At 33.1% G+C, this 27,268-nt stretch overlaps 2 protein-coding genes across 2 annotated transcripts; one reads left to right on the top strand and one right to left on the bottom strand.

Moving 5' to 3' along the window:
- Positions 1 to 1,204: 1,204 nt before the first annotated feature.
- LOC143915291 (transcription factor E2F7-like) lies at positions 1,205 to 6,406 on the top strand. Its single transcript, XM_077435854.1, has 5 exons — positions 1,205 to 1,535; positions 1,677 to 1,852; positions 1,934 to 2,270; positions 2,359 to 2,569; positions 5,865 to 6,406. Exons 2-5 carry the CDS (start codon positions 1,686 to 1,688, stop codon positions 5,897 to 5,899), a joined length of 750 nt encoding a protein of 249 aa, XP_077291980.1. The 5' UTR covers positions 1,205 to 1,535; positions 1,677 to 1,685; the 3' UTR covers positions 5,900 to 6,406.
- Positions 5,351 to 25,332, bottom strand: LOC143915290 (uncharacterized). Its single transcript, XM_077435853.1, has 7 exons — positions 25,223 to 25,332; positions 14,870 to 15,012; positions 14,602 to 14,706; positions 13,904 to 14,182; positions 12,721 to 12,938; positions 12,548 to 12,635; positions 5,351 to 6,276 (listed from the first exon to the last, which is right to left on the bottom strand). The coding sequence occupies exons 2-7, from the start codon at positions 15,002 to 15,004 to the stop codon at positions 6,043 to 6,045; spliced, it is 1,059 nt and encodes a 352-aa protein (XP_077291979.1). The 5' UTR covers positions 15,005 to 15,012; positions 25,223 to 25,332; the 3' UTR covers positions 5,351 to 6,042.
- Positions 25,333 to 27,268: the final 1,936 nt, after the last annotated feature.

Raw genomic sequence — 27,268 nt, 5'->3', positions numbered from 1 at the left:
TTTTTATCTTTCGACTTGAGATCTTTCGATTTTCGATCTTTGCCTTCCGATATTTGCGTTTTCGGGCGTTTCACATTCGGGCCCGTGAGGTAGGTAAACGGACTACTAGTCATATGTGAACCAGTCACAGGACAACCGGTCACTCTAGATCGGTCTCACGTGATCACCCGTCACACTAAAACTGGTCACGAGCAGTGCCGGCCTTACACCCAATGGCGCCCTCGAGCAATTTTTTCTAAACACCCGTAGAAAAAAATTATAAAAAACTGGATTTCCATCCTCCTTTTTCCCGGCCTTGGGACCTTGCTACAATTTCAGGCAGTGTCAGCAAAAGCATAGAAACCCAAACGTTTGGATATAATTCTTGTAAATTGTGCTGTTTTATAAAATTTAATACAATGAATGAAAGGCTTTTAAATTAATAAATTTTTTTTTAAGTTCATTGCTAATAATACTCGCTGTGAGCTTAATTTGAAGATTGACTTTTTCCAGTAGATTGTTTGAATAGAATTTGTCGAGTACAAATGTAGGACCTAATACTAATTTTAATTTTAAAGCGCTTTTGGCGCATCGAGTGGCGCCCTAACTTATTTGGCACCCTCGGGCACCACCCGACCCATCCCCCCCCTAAAACCGGCACTGGTCACACCCTAAAACTGGTCACGAGAAAACTGGTCACACCCTAAAATCGGTCACGAGAAAACTGGTTAACCGATTTTAGGGTGTGACCAGTTTTACGGTGTGACCAGTTTTAGGGTGTGACCAGTTTTCTCGTGACCGATCCAGAGCGATCGGTTGTCCTGTGACCGGTTCACATTTGACTAGTAATCACCGAACCGTGAGGTAGACCCATACCTAATATACTAAGTAGAGGATTTAAACTGAAAATCGTAGATTTGATAGTAGATAAACAAACATTAATTTTTATACATATGTAGCTCAGCCATAAGTTTTATTACACAGCTTTGCAATTGTTTTCTCTTGAATATGAAAATCGAATAATTGTTTTTTATAATTTTTTTTTGAATATATATACAAACGTTCGTGTTATTTTTGTAACGTGGTTAAGATAAAGTGCAGGAATTATGTACGAAGATCGTTGGGCGCTTCATAAAGTGTCTTATTCATAAGTGCGTTACATAACCGCGGTCATAGAAATCTGAAATAGTGACTAGCGTCGGTAATAATACCACGTTCACCGGCCAGCTACTCAGCTAGCTGTCAAAAGCCGCGGGTGAAGTCTGGAGTGATGCTGTTTCTCGCGGGCTCGCGCTCCTGCCCCAGCTCCAGCTCGACCCTTAATACCTGAATCTTCCAAAATTTGCATTCTCACTACCTCTTAAAACGAAATTGCCAATTCGCAACAACCGCCAGCGGCGTCAGGTCAATTTCATTCATTAGACCACATTGTAGGTTAAATGTATTGGAAAATTTTCGCGCTAAAACATTTTCGTCATCGCATTTTATCAATTGGTATCGTATTTTTCTTTGCTGCACCAACACACATGAGCTCATTTAGCCCTTCTTAACAATCGGTGAATATATTCAATATGAATTACTATTTTTTTTATATATAATTTACATATATTAATAGGTTCGTTGTACTCGTCGTCGAGACTCCCAATATTGAGTCAATACATATATGAATTCTAAAATATGAAATATATTATTTTCAGGATAGAACGATGTTGAGTTGTCAGAGTGTCCTGGAGACTCCGAAACGCAACATATTAGGAGAGGTTACCAATTCGCTATACGTATCACCTACAGCTAATCTAAAATTACTCACTAACGTAGCTCTACAATGTGCATATCAACGCAAAGAAAAATCACTACAGATATTATGCGATAGGTATTTTAATATGCGATAAGTATTATGATTCTGACATTTATTTATTACATATGTATATTTAAATAAGAGTGTGTATGTTAGATTTCTAGATTTATATCCGCTGCATAGTCGAATCGTTAATACCGAGATTCAACTTGATGCCACGGCTCAGAAGCTAGGTGTTGAAAAGCGACGTATTTACGATATCATAAACATATTGGAGGCCTTGCAATGTGCAACACATCGTAGAAAAAATACATATACTTGGCACGGTTCGTCTAGGCTGAGTCAATTTTTGATCACGCTCAAGGCTCAAGGTGAAGCTATGGGTAGTGTGCAAACGTTGTATGGGAAGAAAAGGTATCAGTCAGTTCCTAAGCGGAGATCGTTGGGTGATCTCGCGCAGAGGTTTTTGATGATGTTCCTCGTGGAGCCGCAGGTGAGTAAAAAAAGTAGTTGATTAAAAATTTTTCAATTTATATTTTTTCATTATATTTACATGATTGTTTGAAACTTTTTGATTTCAGAATAAATTTGTCAACTTAGAGATGGCTGTAGCTACTCTGATTCATCAACCGCGCTCTACACCAGACAATACGGAGACTGATAAGGCCGATCGGCAATTGAAATCGAAAATTCGCCGACTATACGACATAGCGAATGTTCTATCGTCAATCGGCCTCATAGAGAAAGTTTCCGCTTCTACCATACTTAAAAAGCCCGTCTTCCGCTATACAGGTCCCAAATGCCCTATGATGAGAAGTAATTTAACGCCCATTCCCTCAACCATGCTCACGCCAGACTCGATGAATGTGCATTCTAACTCTGGCGTGTATCCTGGCACCGCTCGTTCTAAAAGAAAACTGGTCTTTTCATCACCTTCTCACTCTGTTGATCAGTCGTGTTCTTATAAAACTACACCGCCTCACACACCGTCCCACAAATGGGATGAAATCTTACAAGTAGCAGACATGGAGTTGTACCGTTTGAACAATTCGACATAAGCGATTGTAATACTCATAGATTCGATTAGCATGAAAAGATTGGCTAAATCCTTTGAATAATTAATCGACGTAGTTATCGACTAGGCTAGCTGATAGATTACATTAATGTTGAATTTGGAAGCATTTCTAATATAAAAAAGTTATGTTATAAATAACAAGCACTTTTATATGTATTTATTTACATATTTAAATTACACACTTAAAATTAGAGTCGACAAATTAATATGTAATGCTTTTTTTATTAAGTGCAAATTTTATTATATTAAGAATATATTTATACACGCTAGTTAAGAAATTTGTTGTGAACATTTTTGTATAATTTATGTTTTGAATTTTATTCAATTTTAAAATATTCTCATGCAATTGAAGTATTCTTCCAGGCTATACGCTGAATAGTATTTTCATTTTATTTTTTCTTTACATATATTATATATACAGATTTCGTTTTGGAAAACGATTCTAACTTGACTGCCACCGATAATGATATATAAATATATATATACAAAAAATATGATGGTTTACATATATATATATATATATATATATATATATATATATATATATATATATATATATATATATATATATACACACATACATACATACATACATACATACATAAATACATACATACATACATACATACATACATACATACATACATACATATATAAAGAAATATGAAATTAAGATAATTTATATATAAACAGTAATTTATATTTATTGTCATTAGTTAAATTTATTATATAACTGTTGTTATTTCACACGTGTGTTTCAACTGAACACATAGCCTTTGAATTTACATATTTATATTGGCTATGTAAAACAATGATCTCAACAATTTTAATGTACTCTTTTCTTCTTAGGATCTTTCACAAACGCAGTTCATTCGATTTTGATACAAAAAAACTTTCATATTTTAGTACTGTATAATACAAATGACATTTTCTGTTTCTATGAATCATTTCAATATAAAATGCGTTTTTTTTTCATATAGTAAAAGTTATAAATTGTTAATTTTTGCATAAAAATATTTATTTTATTTGTTTTCTATTCTCGACTGTTACATTTCTTTTTCAATGTATGAATTTATATATGAAATTATTTCGTTTACATATACATAAATATGTATAATATAATCGATTTATTAAATATTTACATATTTAATCTGAGTGCTTTATACTGCATATAAAATTGCATTAAAATGTTAAATTTATTAGTTTTAATTCATATTCTATAAATATGGGGCTGAATTCTTTACTTTAATATGTATACGTTCATAGTAGAATTTTTTTTTATTTTGCATAAATTCACGATATACATACATATGCATATGTATGTAAATTGTTATACGAATGTATTTGACGTGCTATTTATAAATGCACATTTTAGTTTATATAAAAGTAGTCGTTTATACAAATTAACGATCGGCTTCGTTGTCAGCACTTTCGATAGTATCTGATGAATTGTATTGTACGATCTAAAGTATTGATCTATTTTTAATTTTCGACTTGTAAATACTATGTGAGTGTGGTGTGCATGGAAATAATATGTTTAAAAAAAGAAAACCAAAGGATAAGTTTCGTAACGATACGTAGATGTAGAATTACGCTGTATTTGTGTGCTTTTATTTCCCTTCTATTGAAAATACTATGGGGCAATGACGCACATTGGTCGAATCGAATTTATTTGACCAGTCTCTATGAGCTTATTGAAATTATTTACAATTTAAAACTTCAGTATAGCCTTCTGTTATAGTGGACGGTATAAATTACTGTTAAGCCGTTAAATGAGGCAGTAAAAATATATAAAGACATTTGAATTATAGATTGTTATATTGATTTGAGGTGTGCATGGCTATTTACATCCTGTGATTTCGCAAAGGTAGCTCTGGTTCCTAACGCCGAGAATGACTTTTAAATTTATATAATGAAAACGGCAGCAGAGAATCACAGCAAAGTTTATTTTAATTTATACTTACGGTTACTAAACTAAACTGGTGCATTAAAGAAAAATGATATGTATATGATAGTTAAAAAAAATTATATTATCGCCTCGTTGAAAATGTGTTGTGGCACTTTTGACTGGGTATTTTGTTGAAATTCTTAAAATCTTATATATTATTTCTTTTACTCATCGCTTGTGAGACGTGTTGAATTTTTTTCTTTTAAAGTAAGATGTTTTATTTGTGTGTGCAATTTTTCATGTAAATCCTTTCTATTTATTGTTTCTTATTATGGAAGTTTTAATATATTTATATATAAAAAATAACTGTCGATATTTTATTCACAACTGCAACATTCACAATGAAACACAATTTAATTTCGATTTTTTTTTATTTAGAAAAAATAATTACATATTTACATAATTTATCTATAACAAAACTTTTGAAACTTTTGTTGTTTTTTTTTTTGATTTAGGAAAAATAAATAAGTATTTTAATAGGTGTTTTCGTATTAAAGGTAATTGAGATCAATTACTCTTTAATTTCAATGTAAAAATGATTTTTTTCTTTGTATATACATTTTGCATATCGTTCGTGATATTGTTCTCGTCGATGGTTGTTTTTTTTTTGTCTTTGAAATCTCCCTACTATTCTAACTTACTTTATTTAGAAGACTTTGAGCAAAATACAATCAGGAGTGTAATAATAATTTGGGGACACTTGAAATGGTGCTGAAGAGAATTTAGATGATTTCATGTATCGGAAAAGTAAACTTTGACTCATACCCATACATACATATATTACATACATGTATATGTATACATTCATACTCCATTTTTGAGCTGGTTAATTTATTTACGTTGATTCGGTGAACATTTGGTAACTCTGGTTTCACTTGCTTGTTGCATAACATGAATTCCATTTTTACAGATAGTCGATAACAAAAATAAATTTACATACGTTCACGATGTGGCAAGATGAAAGTATTACACAATAAACAATGTTTGGTGATATTTTGAATGTGATACAATTTTGCTTATTTTTTTTTTATTTATATTTATATACATATGTTTTTTATTTGCAGCCTGGCCCACGGGAACAAATTGTAACGATTCATAGTTCTTTTACAATAAGCTTCCGTGACCCAAGTCGACATATGGCCGTACAATGAATATAACAAATAAAAATATCACACGCTCTGAAATTTAACGCCACACTTTACTGATTCCTAAGAGTATTTTGTCCATGAAAAAATTGATCGCTTAAATGATCGACGTGATGAGACGAGCTTTGAAGTTCACTATCCTCTCGGACGTCTGGGCGATTCTGAGGATCAAGTCTTGTATTAAATTGGATATTCCACGGTTGGCGATGATGAAGAGACGAGTCACCGGTCCGGGGATTCCTTCCGTGTAGCCGTCTCCTTTGGCTACATCACCGTCGGGGTGTGCCGTGGCCTCGTCGGAAGCTTCAGTGCCGCCGGAGCCTGCTACTAACTGAAATGCGCAAATGAAATGTTGTTTCTGTGATCAATCGACGCTACTTGCATACACATTTTTTATTTTAAACATGTTCCATACCACATTTAAAATAAAAAACACTTTTGCACTATTGATTAAGCTATATAAACTACTGTATTAATTAAAATATTCTACAATATATTATTTTAATGCTAAACATTACCATTGGTACTCTAAAGTATTCAGTCAGTCAGTCGGTCTATTACCACGGTAGTATGTATAGTATAGTAAAGATACTCTAATCGTGCTTTTGTCAATCAATCAATTATTGTGTCCAGTCTGATATATTTATGGTGAAAGGGATGAAGTGATAATGAAGTGTTCATCAAACAAATACATACATAAATAATGGTGAGGTATAATATAGAGAAAGTATATGCGCTAAAGGAATTGTACGGGATATGGTTGTGCAATACAAGTCTATAAAACGTGTAGACAACGACTGATTAAGAAATCGAAATACGAGACATGCAATAAAATTGGAAAATTATGCAATAAAACTGACATAATTCTAGTGTATAGGTAAGTATGTATGTATGTATATTAAGATTCACAATATTGTCAAACATTGACACAATTGCCTAGATATTCACAAAGAAAAACAGTCATGAAAATATTATGCACTGTTCATTAACAATAATTTCAATCGATTAATAACCTGTCTATTTGTAGAAAATTTTAATTGAATTAAATTATAAATTTTAGTTTTGTGTAAAAGACTTAATAATTTACTTAATTTGATTCAAGACATGAGAGAACACACGCTTTTAATATTGGTACAATTTTTTGAAATGTCTCGTTCAGTTTAACTTTCATGACATTCAAAATGAAAAAAAATTTAAAGAAAATTTGTTCAACTGTTTTTTTTTATAAAAAGTCACTTCTTGACTAGAATTAAAACAACACACATAGCAATAAAATAGTATATTTCTATCAATTAGTGTTGTACGGGAGCATCATCAACGACCAAAAATGCTTCAAGGCCTATTCATACTGGCAACTGGACGTAAACAGAAGTACTTTTCTTAAAATTCTTCTTTAAAATTTTTGGGTACATTAATATTTTTATTTATTTTTAAAGATTTTTTTTACCCCAGTGTCTTTACAGTTGCCCAAAGCGACACTGTGCCAAATATTTAAACAAAAAGATAATTCACGTGAAAAGAAAAAAAATACATAAACAAGAGCATGATAAACATTTTTAAAATTGTCAACAAATTAAGATTTTTTTTTTTAAATTATATTCCGTAATGTGTACGTGGCGTAGATGTAACAGCAATAGCCGACAAAATCTATTCATATAATACAGCAGTACGTGTCAAGCAAAATCGGTTTTCTTTAGCCATTATGAAAGTATTCACGCACGATGTAACGTCATAGTAGCGAGTGCACGCGTACTAACGAAAGTGCGCATGTGCATATGAATATTTTCGCAAACGCTATGTAGTGACAATATCGATACGAAGCAAGCAATATTGCGCCGTATTGTCGCACTCTGTAATATATATGTAAGCCAAATTTGCCTAGCACCGGGCCAAAACTTGTTTGAGCGTGTGCTGCTGTATTGTATGAAGAGAAGTAGTCTTTTCCGTGCACTACTGTGCCGGGCTGTTGCCTTGCAGTGCTCGATCAGAGAGATGTAATAAGAATAGAGGGGCCCTTACGAATAAATAATTGTTGTCAATTTTACGCGGTACGTCTTTATAAATACGCTACATCGCACGGAATACAATCGGATCAATTTACTTATAAAAATGTATCCCATGTTGTGTTTTTGAATGTATTGTGCAATTTTTACCGATGAAGTGCCCATCTTGCGAGTAATATAAACAAATAGAGAAGTTTTTATCGGACATACGTCGAGCACCAAGTGTCAAATACGACTGATGCTAAAATTATTTAGATCTGTCCGTGGACAGAATGTCACTTGACAACAAGATAACACCTAAAGGGCCGGGCCGCACCGCTCAACTCGCGAACAACTTGGTTGAGGGTGACCAGACCAATGCATGCATGTAGATGGGACATACCACACTCGACAACTTGTTTGTCGCACACATTTCCATACATTTTTTCGTGTCGCGCAACAAGTCGGCCGACAAAGTTGCACGGTGCGGCCCGGCCCACAGCCAGATAAGTGTTATACAATAGAAGTGCCTTTTTGAACAAATACCCTGTGTAAAACGCGTTCACAGTACTATAATTATCAAAGTTGTCTCTGTCACGCTCATAAGCGTGTCCGCGCGCGAGAAAGAGTCAGAACATCGTGTCTACGCGCCAGCTTTAAATCAACAGACCTTTTTTCACGAACGGAGTGTGGCTACAGCCACACCACAACTGTCGACACTTTTGATGCCTTAGGGCACTTCTATTGTATAACACTTCTCTGCCTAAAGCCACTTCTATTAATATTACATTTCTCTGTGCTGGATAGCAGTGGCGGCTCGTCTACATATATGGGTTGCGGGGCTACAGCCCTCCCAGTATAGTACATATGCAGATTTACATGTATCTATGTAATAATTATGTGGACCAGGAAGGCGCATTTGGGGTTTACCTGTTAAGCCTTCCTGGTATATTTGTGTATATGTATGTAAAAAAAAAATATGCATGCTATTTTTGTCTGCATTTGATCACCGGTATGGCCAACGAGCTATAACATCCCGATTAATCTCTGCAGCCCCCCCTCTATGAATTTATGATATGTATGAATAGACCTTCCGTTTAACAGGCTCTTTATTTTCTAACTTGAAAAATCTATAAAAAAAAACTAGTATAACGTAGAAAACAAAATTAAATAAAAAATGACCGAGTGAATCGATCCGCGAAACGGTGTAGATGTTGAAAAAAAAACATTAAAGGTTAGTTATAGGTTAACATTCAAAATGGAGGTGAAGTGATGACCGCCATTTTGATTTCGAAAGTGCCTTTACATCTGGCAGTGCTATAATACTTTCGTGACCGTTTCGTGTGTGGAATATCTCGATGTGGTGATTGAAGAAAGAGTGTAAGGGTGGTGGTGGTGGTGATGGTGATGGTGATGGTGATGGTGATGGTGGTGATGGGGATGGCACCTTGGTGGCGTTGTTCGTGGTGGGCAGGTCGCGCACGGCGGTGTGCGTGGCCGAGATGCCCAAGCCGATGGAGTCTGTGCCCGTCAGGATGCGGAATGCCTGTCCCGCCGCCCGCGCCACGCTCTCCGCAGGACGCTGAACAACCCAACATCCAAAATGCTTTTGAAACCTCACCTCATGAGACGGCCACCTCACCTCGCCACACTTCCTCATATACCGTATATTGTATAACACATTCACTCCCTCAGCGATGTGACCACATTTTCTTCAAAAATGCGCCCCGAGCGATTTCTTCAAAAATGCCGAGCTGCCAACTTTCGTTCAATCTCAATGGTCACCTTCTTCGAAGACGAGGCCTCGCATTAGGGCGCGTGACGTCACCTCCTATTTATTTACTTCGGCGCAGGACTCGAAATGGAAAATGTATGTCATGAACTGGAATGGCAGTCGTTTGATTTGAACTGTTACAATTGAACCAGTGGCGGCGGCTTGTCCAGTATAGTACAAATCGATGCGGTGCAAACGATCGACAAGCGCCAGACAGACTGAACTACAGATTAACTGGACGGCTGCTTTAAACGCAATTCTCGACTTCACGAATGATAGATTGCACATCGGATGACGAGTAACCTTTCGATGTGCACAGATGCAATTATTAACCTTTTGAGTAGTGAGTTAATTTGAACACTAGAAACGTCTCAGGAGTGAGTAATTTTTTCGGAATCAACTGACTTGAAAAATCCGAGCGAACACTCTTATTTTGTGGGAAGTTTTAAAGTTGACATATTTCGCTCGATTATATGATTGATTTATTGCCCGGCGGCGGCTTTGCCTTGCATCCCGGACCAAATTCTCTCGAAAATAAATCTATAATTTTACGCTAAATTATTTTTATGAGGGTCAAATGAACTAAATTTAGTCAGACGTTTCTATGTTATTCGTTCGGAACATATTTTATAGTTTTTACATGTGGAAAATATTACTTTAGAAAAAAAATTGTCATCATGTTCAGTCATAAAAATTTAACTGGCTTTCACGCCTCGTTAAATTTGGTTTCTTTATTCGAATACAAAAATGTATATACACAAGAGTGAAAGAGAAACCTCAGCAACACTTGAAAAAAAACGAGATGCAAATATGTCGAACAATGAGAGAGGTAGAGTATTTTGAGTGATTTAACGTGTCAAACCGTACGGGTACGGCCATACTCGTACCCGTACGGTCGTACTCCTGAAAGGGTTAAGAGGGCTGGACACCAGAGCCTTGTCCATACAAACGTATTAGACTTCTCCCTTCCTCAATTATGGCACTAGAGAAAATATTTTTTAATATGCTATGGATATCTACCATTGGGTTGCATTTATCGTTTTATTTTTTTTGATTATTTATTTTTTATAGGAGCTAGGAGCCGCCAAACATCAATAAAATCGCCTCTTTTTACACCCACGAAAAGAGTCCAGCGTGCTTATTTAACGGTCGATTTAAAAAAAATACGCGCACAGTTGCACAGAAAATATCTTTCTCATATCGATGATGAAATTTTTTTAAAAATTGGTCCAGTTTCGGAGGAGAAAATAGGAGAATACGAAACTTCGATTTTGTCAATTTAAAATACGTTTTATCTGGTCGAAGCGCAACTGTTGCATTCACTCAATATATATATTTATATATATTGTCGCATTCACTCAATATATATATATATATCGAAGAAAGGAACGGCAACAAAATTAAGGTTTCGGGTGTACAGCCCTCTTAAAATTGAGTTGGATATTTTTGGCGAGTTTAATAAGGCATAATTCGGAACTAAAGTTTCAGAAGCATAGAACGTATACAGGGTAGGTATGTCGGGACCTCGGGTAGATTTCGCTTAGTGTGAGTGCGAGCAGTGCGCACGCATAAGGTACACGTGTCGTTAATCTGTGGTTCAGTCTGTCTGGCGCTTGTCGATCGTTTGCACCAAACCCAGTACAAATGCATGCTATTTTTGCCGTCCGTATAGATTGTAGGGCTGCAGACCTCCCAGTATAGTGCATATGCATGCTATTTTGTCTGCATTTGATCACCGGTATGGTCAACGAGCTCCTACAGCCCGATAAGTTTCTGCAACCCCCCCTCTATGAATTCTCACGTGCTGCCACTGATTATTACCAGAATCAAAGGACTGAAAACACCAGTCAGTGCTTTTTCTGTTGATAGTGTTTCACAATCACGACCATTTACAAAAAGGTTTTTTTTTTAAAACACTTTTGTTTCTGCATTTTTGTGTTCGTTTCTAAAGATTTGTAGCGGCATAGGAAAACGCTTGAACCTAATTGACTTATTATAGATAATACTTGCTATTAATAGCCGAGATCTCGCTACAGCTGTGCTCTTATTAAGCAAGTTCAATTGAATATGAGTTGTCATTTTGTAGTTGCTTGCTTTCCATTTCCAGTCCTGTTTTATCAGTAGAGAGACGAATCTTCTATGATGTAACCAAGTAAGTACATATATACATATGTACTCGATTTCATGCATTGCCTTATCCAAAACATCCAGGAAAATGTGCTCCAATAGTTTCTCGTCGCATTTTAAACGTGAAATAAATCATATTTACCTTCAATGCGTGACGTCATGCACCTTGTTTGAGACCTTGTTCCTCGGAAAGCGTCGGCTTAAATTGTAAGATGCTAAAAAAGCGAAGTATTCGTGCATTTTTAATGTAAAATATTGGCCACATCACTGCAATTCTTCAATTTCATATTCGACAAATTTTCAGTCATCCTTATGTTTACTTTTAAGTATGTACCTTCCAACTATTGCATTATATAATATGTATTTAGAATGCGCTTAATCAAACATTAGAATTTAAGAAATAAACTGTTTGACTACGCTTTGCTTAAGAGGAACAAACATTTTGAATTTGAGTTGAAGTGATTGCACAAGTTATGATTCATAATATGACATGAGGATCGTCAATTTTGTCATTTTTCGTCAATAAGAAGTAGTACAATGATCATACAATATAGAAGTATAATATTATAGTAAGTCGACGAAACAGAGAGATGTTAGTGCGTTGACACAGAGAGGTGAGATGAATTGATTAAGTACAGATAGGTACGTCTCGTTCGTTTCAAATAAAATATATGTAAAATGTATATACAACATTGTCAACGTAAGAAATTTCAACTTACTCTGATGATGTCGAATAAGAAGTTGCCTGATCCACCACCTGATCCACCGGATGCACCATCGCCTCCGCCAATTCCGAAGCTCAAGAATCTGAAACCAGTTCAATTGGAATGATTTCTAATTGCAGGCCTTCTCAATCGACACTCGTTCGAGATGTAATTTTAGTGAAGCAAACCGTTTGTTTCTGTTTTCGTCGTTGGAATCGGCGTCATCTAACGAGAGGTCGTCGATGGCACCGTTGTTTCCACCGGAAGCAGCACTTTCCTGATCTACAGATTGGTCTTCGTCGGCCTTCTTTTCACCGTCGGGATCGGCAAACTGTACTCGAACTTCAGACTGTTGAGACTCAGCCTCGGACAGAAGATTTTCATCAGCATTTACAGCTGATGTGGCCTGAAAGTTCAACAACGATAAAGTTTCAGCACCAAACTTACACTACTAAGTGATATTTAATGTTAAGTGAATAGTTAAAGCTAAGCGATCAATCTACGGATGGACGAATTCACTAAATATGCCAGGCTGAATCATATGATGAATTGAGTTCATTACTAAATAATCAGTAGACTCAAATCACCAAAAAGTCAACTCTCTGTTCAGCCTGATTGGTATTAGCTTACTTCATTATTAATAGCTACATATAAATTATACAGGCATAGAAGTTTGGCTCATTATTATATTAGAGATTGAACGTTACATCGCAAATTTGAAAACCCCAAATGATATGTCAAATTTATATGACAATAATGATCATTTGGGGTATCAAGTTTTGCGAATTATTATAGAAATATTGAATGTTGATTCGCCTTATAATATTAGTTATGAGTATAATGCAATGTTATTAATTTTAAAACTAAATCTAAAATGTTGTACGAAAATGATGAAGATGATGATCAGCGTTCCAGTACTTTGGATGTTCGCTTGATAGTTTTTGCGGTAGATATGTATGTAGGTACTTGTCAAATAGTACTTTTCGATGTATTCGATCTTGTCTTGATTTCGAATCCTTTGTTAGTTTCGGCACAAGTGGAAGGTGATGTGTATATAATAGATCGTCGTAGCTTTCTGCGATGTCATATGTACCACAGACATGTTTGCAGAAGTTAAACACAGCCGTCGAAGATATAAGGAGCAGGCACAGGAATAGGTGTTTAAATAGTGAATGCAATTACCGGGATAGTCGATGAATCAGAATCGGGAATATCGGAAGTGGAGGTGGTGATATCTGGCGAAACAGATGGAATGTCGGAAGAAGAATTAATTGAAATATCTGTCGAAGGAGATTCTGATGATTGTGATAGTACAGATTCCGTGCTATCAGAAAGTGCTTCTGATGTGACTTCGGGACTACTTGCTAGCACCTCATTGTCGCTGACAGAAGACGCTGTAGTCTCATCACCACCACCGAAGCGATTCGCTAAGTTGGCTGGTTTTTTGTCAGAATCGCTGGTGTCTTCGTCGCTATCTTCATCGTCATCGTCCGGTCCGAATGCTGGCAATGACACTGATATTTTATCACCGGCTGTGCTCGTAGTTCCACCTGCGTTTCCTCCGCCACCTCCTAAAGCACCAGACAGAAGGTTTCTTCCGACTGTCCTTATGAGTACTCCGACGATCTGCTGTATTTTTTGATCTATTATCTAGAACACAATCCCGTCAGATCCTATAGGCTTTTTTTTTAATACAACAAGTCACACATTTCAGGACACTAATCGCTTAAAAACCAATCCTATAATTTATAAATCATACCTATGTAGATATAAACATATCAATTAAAGAGTACTGGAATACTATATTGCCAATGAATTTTGACCAAAAATTAATAAATCACATTAAATTGATTTGAGTTAGATGTGTTCGTTTCAATTTTTGGCCAAAAATTTGATTAAAAAAAGCGGCAAAAATGTTGGTGAAATGCGAAAGCAGATCTGGTTGAATTCAGTGACACAGCATGCTTAATTTTGACTAATATTAGTAAAAAAATATTTGCTGTGTGAGTTCGGGAAAGCTTTTGTTCAATCTTTCATCCCCTATGCAGTTTTAAATCCCCTAACCTTACCTGGGAAAGTGTGGGGAACAATTGTCTCAGAATTCCGATAGTCCTTTTGTTTCTTTCGCTTTGTTCACCAATAGGTTCACCTAGATTGAGAGAATCCAAAGTTTCCTGAAAGCATAGCGTTAGATGTATTAAGTATTCAAAAAATATTGTATAATTGTATATTTATGGAAGATAATGACCTCGTAACGATTTCAACTCAATTATCACGCAAACGTTAGAGTTTATTAACATTATTAGCGTGTCGGATAATTGATATAAAATAACTTACCTGTGCTATTTCAGCTGGTGCTATAATTTCAATTATTTCTGGTTGATTTGGATCTGGTTCTGGTACTGGTGCTGCAAAGCATCCTACCGCTAATGTTGCTACTAGTGCAAAAGTTACTATCCTCAGTCTTGTCATATTGTAGTCTGAAAAAAATGTTTTTACTATTGAAAACATATTTTTTATTATTTAATAATGTGATTAGTGTAAATGTGATCTGTTCTTGTTTTGAATAAAAAAAAATTAAATAGCTAAATATGTATGTACATCGTTAAATATTTTCACTGATCACGACGTTTTTATTTGACTTAAGATACTATTCTTTTAATGGATTTTTTTTTATATATTTTATATTTATTTATCTATGAAAAAAAAAAAATAAATATATATATATATATATATATATATACATATATATTACAAAGCAAGGAGAAAGTCAGGCGTTGGTCGCTTTAGATTTTTTTAGCATGTTCTCAAATGGAACGCTCAAGGTAAATATAGCCGGACACTTTCAATTTTAAATATGTATTACCTACAATGAAAAAATACGTACATTCCACGACATATAAAATACAATTCCTCGAACCCCAGTGCTTCCCAAACTAATGTTTTATTAGATTTCGCCTTGATCGGTTAAACTTTGTTTTTAGATCACTTGTTTTAGTGTTTATATCAAGGAAAATGCTCTAACTGAATTCTTATCTTAAGGTCGTCGTGTTTTTTTTTATCGTATGTTTCATGCGATTGCCACAGATTTTAAGCTGTTTAAAACTCGATAGAGAAATGCCAACTAATAAAATCGTAACTTTACGTTCGCATTAAGCTTTACAGTCAATTTCACAAAGTAAGTTTCGAGAAACAGTTACTACTGTTCGCTCTTGTATTGGACACTTTTAAAATTACACCACAGATTGTAATATTACGTCGAGAGGTACAGATTTGTGTCACTGAAAGAGGTAAATGTCCGCGGAGTTAATATTATTACTATGCTATGAAACCGCGAAGTGTTTCAAAATGCTTCATTTTGAAAAGGAAAGCGTGTTACAAGATTTTCATATATTGTATGATTGAAGAAGACATACGAAAGGACCGCTAAATTTAAATTGACATAAATTGACTAAATTTACATAAATTGTATAATGCAATGTGTTGGATATTCATAGATGTCACTTACAATGTAAGTAATTATGTTCATTATATTTAGTTTGTCGTGGACCAGTCATACAATCATTAGATACATTTTTTTATAATTACATTGTATGTACATATACATATGTAAGTATACAATATCTAATATAAATTTGAAAAAGGAAATTTTAGATATATGCACTCAAATATGTATACATATGCTATGCTTGTAAATTCAAATATTTTAAAACTACCTCAAAATGTATTATTTTTGAAACACATGTACAAAAAAATCGGCTTTAAATGAATGTATTCCTTACGATATTAATTTTGATCAATTTTAATACATATCTAAAATTTGATATGACTTTGAATATATTGTAATTATTATTTTAAGTATTTTTGTTTTGTTTCATTGTAGATATTAATTAGAGTACACAAATGCATCTTCTTGTTTTTATCATACTCAATTCATTTTACACAAGTACTGTGTTTAAAAACTCTATTATTAACTTGACTTTCTACAATAAATAATCTTAAATTGTGTACTCAATTTTTTAAATTTTATGCAGAGATTCTCAATGTGTAAATAAATAGGAAATTTAAATTTTAAAAAAGTAAACAAATCACAATAAATATACAAACATAAAAAAAAGATCATTGACCCGCAAGTTACATTTGTTTCGATTGAACTATTTTTTTCGCCACTTAGGCACAATATTCGGATTCACCCAATTGGTCACGTTTAAGAAACACTGTGAGGGTTTCACACCGACAATAATTATTTGATAAATCGAAATGGTTGCGTAAAAAAGCGATTCGAAACGCGAGTGTTCTGCAATGCACCGGTTTCTCGTCTTTCTAGCATAAAAATGCTTCATTTGTTACAAATACCTACATGTATTTTCCGTCTTTAATATTACGATGAGGATCATTCGTGGAAAATCAATTACTAATAAAAATGTATACAGCTATTAAAACATATTTGCTATTACATCTACTCACTAGAATCAATTAACTATAATATTATTGTTTTACTCAATAGTTTCTACGGAAATATATGTATTTTAAATAATTACTAAGAACATTTTTGCAATTCCATTAAACAATGGCAATGATATCAAGAGCATATTCATATCCGTTGATTCTATCGCAAAACAATTTTAAATAAAGTAATCCTTTATACAATCCAAACGTAAATTTATTTCCTTGCTATTAGTTATTGTACATATTTAGAACCAATTGAAGATTGCCTTGAGAATGATATCAAAATAATCGTATTATTTATATATATATATATATATATATATATATATATATATATATATATATAATTTTCATGCGTGTTAAATTTCAAATACGATTTTCTAGGCATGTTTGGGACTAGCACGCAAACCGGAAGTACACAAAAAAAAGTACCTAGCATATGTACATACATATGTATAGGTATAAGAAGGAAGAGTGGCGACGTAGCGTTTATGCTTTATAGTAGAATCATCGTGTTAACAATGATTTCACTTTCGGTTAACGAGCTCGTTGTGCAGTCGCGATGATCTAACACAGAGACTCGGAATGATTTGTGCAAATTTTCCGAATCATCACACGTACATCTAATTAATATAGCTAATTTTGTACGATCGGTTCGGTGAAAGTTCGATAGTTTTACCGAAACTGTTATCGGGTATGTTTGGGTGAACGTTGAACCGCCTGGATAGAACTTGATGACCTTCTGATTGACTTCCAACGGCGTTGAACTCGAGCGAATTACTTTCTCGTAGGTTCTGCCCGTTGAATTTGAATTTTGGATATTATTTAAAGTGTCAAAAAGGGGTTCTGAACGCTTCGAAGCCACACTTAAGTCAGCGATGTTTAATAAGTGTGAAATGAGGAAGTGACAGTTTTATATCCATTACGGTCAAATTAGTTTGATTTCACACACTAAATAATGTAACACAAATTCCATTGAACCACACCACATAAAGTCATATGAACTTTTATCGCTGTCATTAACCGATTTCTTAATTATAGTGTCAAATTTAATTATTAGGCCAATATATACAAACATATCTTCCTATATAAGTTAATATAATGCATTTCACAATTGGTCTTAACAATATTATGTACACGCATAATATTGGTGTAATGTATATACATATGTATAGATAAAATTTCCTTGAATTTTAAAGCAATAGCTTTTCTCAAGGAAATCTACACGAGCTTCCCAAAATGCAACATTATTTACCTTTACACAAATATTGAAATAAATAAATTTGAAAATAATTCAAGAATTTAGCAAGTCGAATTCGATTATCAATCAACAAATTTATATAATATCGATTTAGAACATTTAATTGACATTTGTGACAATATGAAGTTTGTCTATGAGCCAAGGCGAGCCGTTTGCTCCAATTTTTGTTATGAAACCTGAGCCTTGCAGCTATTGCTCATTCGCTTGCGAAAACTATCACATTTTATACATAAAATTCAATTTAATGCAATATATATATATACTTAACGGTGTGTGATAATTCGATAACAAATATAATAAATAACAGTTGAGATTTAGCATAAAAACAATGAGATGTCGGCAATAATGTATGTACTCGTACATGTGTAAATCAACATTTTCATTAAAATTCTTATTTAAAAATCCGAGACATCAACGCGCTGTTTATCAAACCCAATCATTTTAACGTGTGTACCTACTTTATTATCGCATTTTTTAAAAATAAATATTGGCATGGGAATATGGCGGTGAAATCAGAATTCGTCGTGAAAAACCACAGTTATGAAAATAAACGCATAATATGACACGTAAATTATTTATACCGGACGAGAGAGAAAGGTGGCAAAAATCATCTAATATATTTTGAAATTAATTCTTACTCGTGTTTACACAATTTTTTTTATTCGCCTCTCCATTATACCATCTTCAAAAACTGATGAGATATTTTTTTGTTTCAAAATTTAAGGTTACGTCTTCGTCGTAATCACGATGATACTGTTTTTTGATAATTGAATTGAGTGTTGGTTTTTGTACGAAGGCATCAAACCATCGTTTGCTCCCCAGATATGGAACCAGTGTAATAATTTAAGATTTTGAAATTAATAAAATAGACAACATTATACGAGGAAAAAACAAGTACGAATTAGCTATTCAAACATTTTTTTTGTCTACCTGTAGGATCCGGGATGTTTATGTTGAGGACAAATACATTTAAAATATTTTCAAAAACTGGTTTTTCACGAGCTAAATTTTTAAGTATTTTTAAGATAAAAAACAGATATTGTCATCGAGTGTATAGGCAGCAATGTTGAATATTGAAGAGTGTGTTATAAAAACCAGAAATTTGATCGTTGAACTTTGACGAAATAATTATTCCACCCGATTCGATGTTTGTTTTAATATTATCAAATACACTCGCATTGAATTTTAAACACGAGTGAAAGGAATATGAATTATGTCATTTTTTGTTGCTAAATTATTCATGACTTTTTTACTAATCCATTCATTTGTATTTGTAACACTACCAAGCACTATACAAATGTATATAATCACAATGAACTTGTGCGAATTAATATTTACCATGTAAATCATACCGTTTTTTTTACAATAACCGATATAATATGTAATTACATAATGCTTGCAACGTATCCAAAGATAAAAGTGAATGCAAACTGGTTTACTTATACTATATAACGCATATCTATCCATAGTATACAAAAATATACTCGCTGAAAAATAATCAGTTGCACAAACTATAAGATGACATTGATTTTAATGTCATGGGTGGTTTCATTTGAATTTTAATTAAAATTGTTAATTTTTCCAAATTAAAGGACAGAAAGATAATTTATATTAAATTTTTATTTTATATGATGACGTATTGGCAAGACTGCATTCAGACCTTGAAGAGTTTATGTAATAGAATTTATTCAAGTTTTATTAGCCATTTATGGAAATTATAGAATCTAAAGAATCTTATTATTTCTTTGATGAATGCAATTATTTAAATATTAAATTTTAAATTGAAAATGGTACCTAAGATAGGTCACCGAGATCACAATCACGTACATAAATGCGAATGGTATTAAACTTTGCATTATGAACAATTAAGGACTAATTATCTATTATGATAATAATAATATTCGCATACAAATCATTTTGATGGACATTTGAATAGATTAAATCAATGATTTTCTGCAGAGTCGTAGCAAATGTAGATATATTATAATACTAAATACAATGATCGTCATGTGATGCACGTTTTGTGACATCACGTCGCGTCAACAGAAAAACCATGTCGTTTTATTAAATATTCATAAGAATTAAATTTCGAAAGCGGTGACAATTTTAGGGTCGTCAAACTCAAAAACAAGAAAAGAAGGCCGGTCAGTTAGTGGGTTAAATGCAAATGGTAATAAGCCACACATACACGTGTTAAATATTAAGATTGTAATACCAATGAATTTCGTTATTTACATATAAATATATAGATACATGGTATATATCAAACATTTAAATAAAATGTATTAGGTTATGCTAATCAGCGAATATCGCAAAGTTACTTGATATATGTATAAGTAAGTTTTCGTATTTGATTGTTAAGTAAAATGTTGAGAAGAACATATTTAAATTAAATTTCATCTCAATAAATTTAAAAATAAGACTCATCTCGAAATTGGACACATATTGTGAAAGAGTTGACATTTGTCTTGATGTTTCTATCATAAATTCTTACGAAAATATATTTCATACATACATACAGTAATTTGAAATCTGTACATTAAGAACCTTAAATTACCTCAAATCCTGTGTAGAATGAATCGAAATCCTTATTTATGTTTTTATACATATTCTAGAATAATTTTAACAAAGCATTAAAGATACAGATGTGGATAAATTTAGAAAAATTTCTTGAGCATTTTTTAAATATAAAAATCGTCAAATTTCAAAATTCGAGATGCTTAAATCTCGATAATTGCGAGAAATGGATAAAGATTGCCAATTTGTTGGAGCCGTTTCAATGAAAATCAGATAAATTAGCAAACTCTGATAGGAAACGATCGACCTGGAGTCCCAAACCAATGTTAACCGAGACAAGCAGCAACTAGTGGGACTCGAACCCATGACCACTATGTTCGAAATAATTCATATGCGCTAACCACTAGTCCACGCATACAATCTAATGTGGCTTTACTTTTAATTTTAAAGTAGATATGAATGTAAAAAATAGTAAGCAGCGGTATTCAACCCTTCCTTAGAGCTTTAATTTTTTGTATTTGAAACCGAAAATTATTTTAAGCCTTTTACGGAACCCAAAAGTACCGCGAAGCCCAAGTTTGAGAACGCTGGAATAGAGCAATGAAATAACGTTATGTCAAATTGGGTGTTTAGTATTCATTTTAGAGGCGAACACGTATGTCGTGACCCAAAAAAAGATACTTTTGTCGAATTTTAACCTTGCTGACCACCTAACAGTTACTCAAAGTTTCAAAATAGAAATGACAAATGAAAGCGGCAGTCAGGTTCACAAATGGCCAGCGAAAGTTCGCAATAATCGATGCAGATTGCGTCTCAGTGTGACGCAACGTCCGGAACGGAAGTTCGGAAAAACGCACGCAGAATCAGCCAGAAGAAGCACCCGTGATTGTGAAAATTTCCAAATTAGATAGATACACTAATGTCAAAATATGCGTAAAAAAAGAAAATGAAAAAGTATTTTATGCAAACGATTTGCAGTTATGTAAAGTGACGCGATGAAGGATTTCGTAATACATTCATGGCTCACATGTTGACTCTCTCTCTTTCCCTCTTTTCGATAATAATCTTCGGGTATTGATTTGGCTGTTTCACTTTCGTTTCTCGACTATAGCTATGTACTCGTAGCTATGACGAAATTGCAACCAACGAAGAAGTGACGTCTTTATCGTCGCCCCTTTTCTCTTCATGAAAGTGAACTTTTGAGACAAACCGTAAAATTTGGTATGTATATTTTTTTCAACTTCATTTAATTCCGAAAACATTTTCTATTTAAAAAAAATGCGGTGTTTTTTAATACAAAATAAATACAAAAAAACTGACATACTTCGGAAAATTGCGCAAGTGTTAAGATCCGAATATTCGAGTTTTTATTACATTTAATTTGATTCTAATTGAGTCAATTAAATTTATTTACTTCCTGTAAGTTTGTACTTTATATTAAAATCTCAATTATTAAAATCAAGTATAATAATAAAGATTATATCTAACTCGAAAAAAGTCCAATTAAAAATCAACCAAATCAAATTAAAAAAAAAACTCGATCATTAAAAAAGGTATTTATTTGGTTTCAGTTAATGTAAAAAAAATGTATTTAAAAATTGAAGAACATACCTACAATGTACATATTCATGTAGATCTGAATGATCTTGACCAATGAACATCTTCTTGCTAAATTTATTTCATAAATCTAGTTCCCAAATATTGACAAATAAAATGTCTTAAAAAATAACAATGCATGTAAACTAATTTGCAATCAATTTCCACACTTAATTTCAGTTCAATATACATTTAATACAATAGTAAAAACAATAATGCAATTTAGAATTGAGCTTAAATGGATACACACACGCTGTGTCGAAACTGAGTTTGAAAATCGAAAGGCGATTCGCTAAACGATGCGTGGAAAATTTGAAAATGCAAATATTTCAACACCAGTGCAAAAGCTAAGCAAATAATTGGGCTCTCGAAACGCGAGCATGTCCGGTGACCTTCTGCATAAAACTTTTAAAGAACGAGGAAGTGATACTGTTGACATTTCATATACAATTCGACATAAAAAAGATGACTAATAAACGACTACCAGCTATGCATATGCATTTCAAACTAGTCCGCACCATATTGATGATAAAATTATCCGCTGAAATAATAGGGTTACCGGTGATGATATTGACATTTGTTCGCACGATTACAATGTCATGATCCTCTATTACAGGTATGTGAATTTTCATCGCAAATTACATAGCAACGTGTGGACATTGCTCAACCGCAATTCTATAATATCATCGTTGCCGTGGAAAATTAGCGGTTAAGCGACGTGACATTACTTCTACTATATTTTGTTGTTTCGCTACGACACTTCTTCGACAACCGTGAAAATAAGCTTATTGTACGCGGGAAATTTAATACTTTTCTATAGAACAATGTTTTGGGCACACTGGAGCGTTAAATGTGAAACTTTTGTTTAAGCAAAATGGATCCAAATGATTACAATCGGACTTGAAACGTCAACAAAGCTTTCAAGTTCAAAACGTACCGGCTTTCAAAAATCATATTAATACTAAAAGATTCAAAATGATTGATTTGAGCATGTAAACAAATCAAAGTTAATCTTCTAAATGTCAAAACATATGTATTTATTTGACAGGTGTTCTTCATTAATTTAATACTAGAGGCTTAAATAGGTACGCAAATCCTACTATACTAATATATGTGCATATTTGTTAAATTATACAGTTTAAGTGTATGTACATATGTATATATATTGTAATTATACTTTGTATATGCTCAGCCATAGTGAAACATTGTTGAAGCCTATAATATCAATGTGTATAAAAATGTATTTAAATATACATAATACTCCTTACATAAGTCTGTATTTGCGATCCTAAATGTAACATAATATTAATTTAATTTCGAGGTATCTGGAAATGGTTTTTGATGTTTGAGTAACATTTTCACATCATGCATGTCAAAAGATGACACAAAAGCATCCATAATTATCAATATATGTTATTCCAAATAAGCATAAACATTGCAGGTTATAAACATGTAAATTTTTCCATGCACTTTTATTAAAATTATAAATCAAACATCCAATTATAATTGAATCAACTTCGAAAGCACAAAACTACAATATGAAATACATCATTTGATTACATGAATTGAAAATTGATTAGATTATAGGTTCGTGCGTTTACTCAACAGTGGGAAAATGATTGTTTTAATGCTGACTTACCGGTCGTTTACAACGATCGATGTAGTTAACTAGAACAGGTTACATTTACGAAATCGAATTTATAAACACACATATATGTATACACACTCACGTAATTGAGTAGAAAAACTTGAGGAGGTCGGTCAGTACAGTAACACCAAGACACGAATAGTTATACCAGCCTATATTGGCAATCATAATCGGTGACTCGTTAACGCAATGCGTGCGTGGGTCAACTCACGAAAGCGCGCACGTGAACCGGTTGCAAACTATACCGGATCACATCTGTTAGTATCATATTGTACATACATATGTTTATACGAATGTGCATAAAGTGTATATCCAGCTTTAGTTTCACAACGTATTTGGCGTGATAAAATTCCGATGAAAAGCCGAAACTGCGCGCGAATTTGGCAACGTTTTCAGTTTTGAAACTCGACCGTGTTTGCACAACTGCATCAGACTGAATGAAAAGTTAACAAATCGACAAAATCGAGTGACTCGGTGATAAATAATAATGTTATAAAAAGCACAGAGTGACCGTAACATGAGCGAGAAGAAAGTGTCTGACTTTAACTTATGCAAGACCGCGAAACACCGCCATTTTATATGATTTACAATATTTTAATTGGAATTTTCCAGCACATAAAAAAGCATTACGAAAAATGTTACTAATCAATTTTTTCTCGACTTGTTAAATTCAAGTAATAGAATGACCTTGAATAGTCTTAAAAAGTGTTAATATTTTCAGTGTTTGGTTAGCTGTTGACGCGTTTGAATGATTGAAATAATGTTATATAATGTTAAGTATGATTCTATGTAAATTAACTTTCTATCACATAGGTATTGTCATTATGTAAATATGAGAAGAAATGTTGCGAATGATCCGTTTGAGGCCAGCTAGTATTGGCGTATTGAAAGTAAAAGTGTTAAACGTTGCCACGGTCCATCGAGATGTCGACGTACAACTTTCAATCGGACATTTTTATTGATTTATTAAAAAAAAAACTCACTTACCGAAATGTTTGAAACAGAATTTGAAAGAATGTCACTTTTCAAAGAATTGGAAACACACACTTTTGTACGCTTTCCGATATCACTGTCTATTCGAAAATCACACAGACTGAAAATTCGCGCGGAAATTTGTTTTGTTTTGTTTGATGGTTTGTTTTAAATGCCGGTTGTTGTTTTTTTTTGTTGTTGTTTTGTTTTTTGTTCTTTTCTTTTTTTTTTTGAAAAGACGACTTACTTATATAGTCGTTGGTTTTAGTCTTATGGCCGACGCGTGCTTCCCTCTCGGATGGAGGACGGTGAATGAGACTGTTTAACAGACGTCTGTCTAAGGAGGTTTTACCCCCCACCACTGAAAGCCTTCCTACGAAAAATAGCCCTCTCCTTTTACCACTCCCTCCCTCTTTCCACTAACACCTCAATTATTCGATTGCTGTTATCACTCCATTCAAATTAGATTGCTTTGTAAAATACTATAATTTAATCGTACAATAAAGAATGTGACATCAACTAAACAACAAAATTACATAAATATGTACATATTTATTTCTTTCTCTTCTACATATGGCTTTTGAACCTATATAAACATCAGTTACATACGAATTTACTTTAGTCTTTTACTAAATATTTATAAGCTTTTTAATGAATATATTAAAAAGACACCTCATATTATAATAAACGTCACCGAATCCAAAAACATCGATTGTATATACGCGTTGTATACGATATTTTATCTCCAACGTAATTGCAATACATTAACGTATATTGATGACCAAAATGAGCAATATGGCAAAGTATGAAAACGATCGGATGAGAGATAAGACAGATACATAATGACGACTTAAACGAAAACCATGTGAACTGTAAAGGAGGTATGTAAAAAAATAAACAATATCGGAACTGAAATTAAAAGCAAAGCACATACAACTTTGACTTAGTTTGTAAGAATAGTTGCATTTCATAAATCTTCTCAAATATCAAACATGCATTTATATCCTCTTATTATATAATGGATTGTATAATATAGTGAACGTTGTGCAAGCTTAGATATAATGCAGTGGAACACGGGAGGCACGAAAGTGCATGTAAAATGCATTTTTTTTATCTCGACTATTTTCAGGAAGTTTTAATGAAAATAAAAACAATAGACAAATTAACCATAAATAATTATCATCGTGAAAGATTGTAAAACGCGATTTTTTTCATTTTCATTTGTGTAACATTTGATTTCTACTATGACGTGTAACATGGCGGATAGCGACAATTATAATTCAGAGCTGTTCAAGGTTCTTCGATATTTTTCAGTCTGCAACAGTTTACCTACATTACGACAATATTAAATTAGACATGGAAACTGATCGTAAAAAAACTTCCCCCAACAATAAAACCTTACGTCGTTGACAAATAACATAGTTTGAAGAAAATAATAAAAGCGAGGTCACATCAAAATAGCCATATCAGACTTTCAAATATAATTACAACAGTCTAAAATTGCAATATTTATATTTTTATACTCTCTAGTGTTTTTATTTGGATGCTCCGAATAATGGTGTAATTTAAATAATGGGTGAAAATTTATCGATACACATGTTTCAATGTAAGTAATATATGTAAACTCTAATTCTAATTTAAACACTCGACAAACCGGCTCGTCGATACACATTAGCGTGTATCGACTTGGAGATAAATAAAGAGAAAACTATTTAATATAATATGATTTTCCCACCGATTGACAGACACACATCTAAAGAATTGTAGAATGGCTTATTATTATTAAAAATGTATGTATTTAAAAGCCAATTATTTCAAATGCAAAATTGGTAAAGATAAAGTAGACATCTTGATAACATGCTTATTATCAGATAGAGGTGTATTTAAATTTAATTTTTATAGCAAAATTATTTTCAAATGAAGATTTAATCGTTACCACAGGATAGTTAAGCAACAACAGGCAATAAAAAAAAAACAGTTTGACATTACAGGAATTCTTTAAAGAAAATTAGCAACACAAAAAAAGGAATGCAATATGTATTCATTTAGCATGTCGTTATATTATTCCGTAGCCAGGATTTGAGCTGTTTTCTGAAAGTTTAACAATATTTAAAATTACTGGTGGCCTGTAGTGCGTTTATTCTACTTTTCCGAGAATCTGAAAACAAATCGAATTAAAATATGTAAGTAAGAACAATTTGTAAATTTAGACACACATAGTGTTTTTAGAACTGAAAATTTAACTTCCGCCACTTTCAAATATAACTGGCTATTTATTTAAATCGAAAACTAG

This window comes from Arctopsyche grandis, chromosome 8, assembly GCF_051622035.1.
Source record: "Arctopsyche grandis isolate Sample6627 chromosome 8, ASM5162203v2, whole genome shotgun sequence".
Taxonomy (NCBI): domain Eukaryota; kingdom Metazoa; phylum Arthropoda; class Insecta; order Trichoptera; family Hydropsychidae; genus Arctopsyche; species Arctopsyche grandis.
This window is presented reverse-complemented; position numbering and strand designations above follow the sequence as displayed.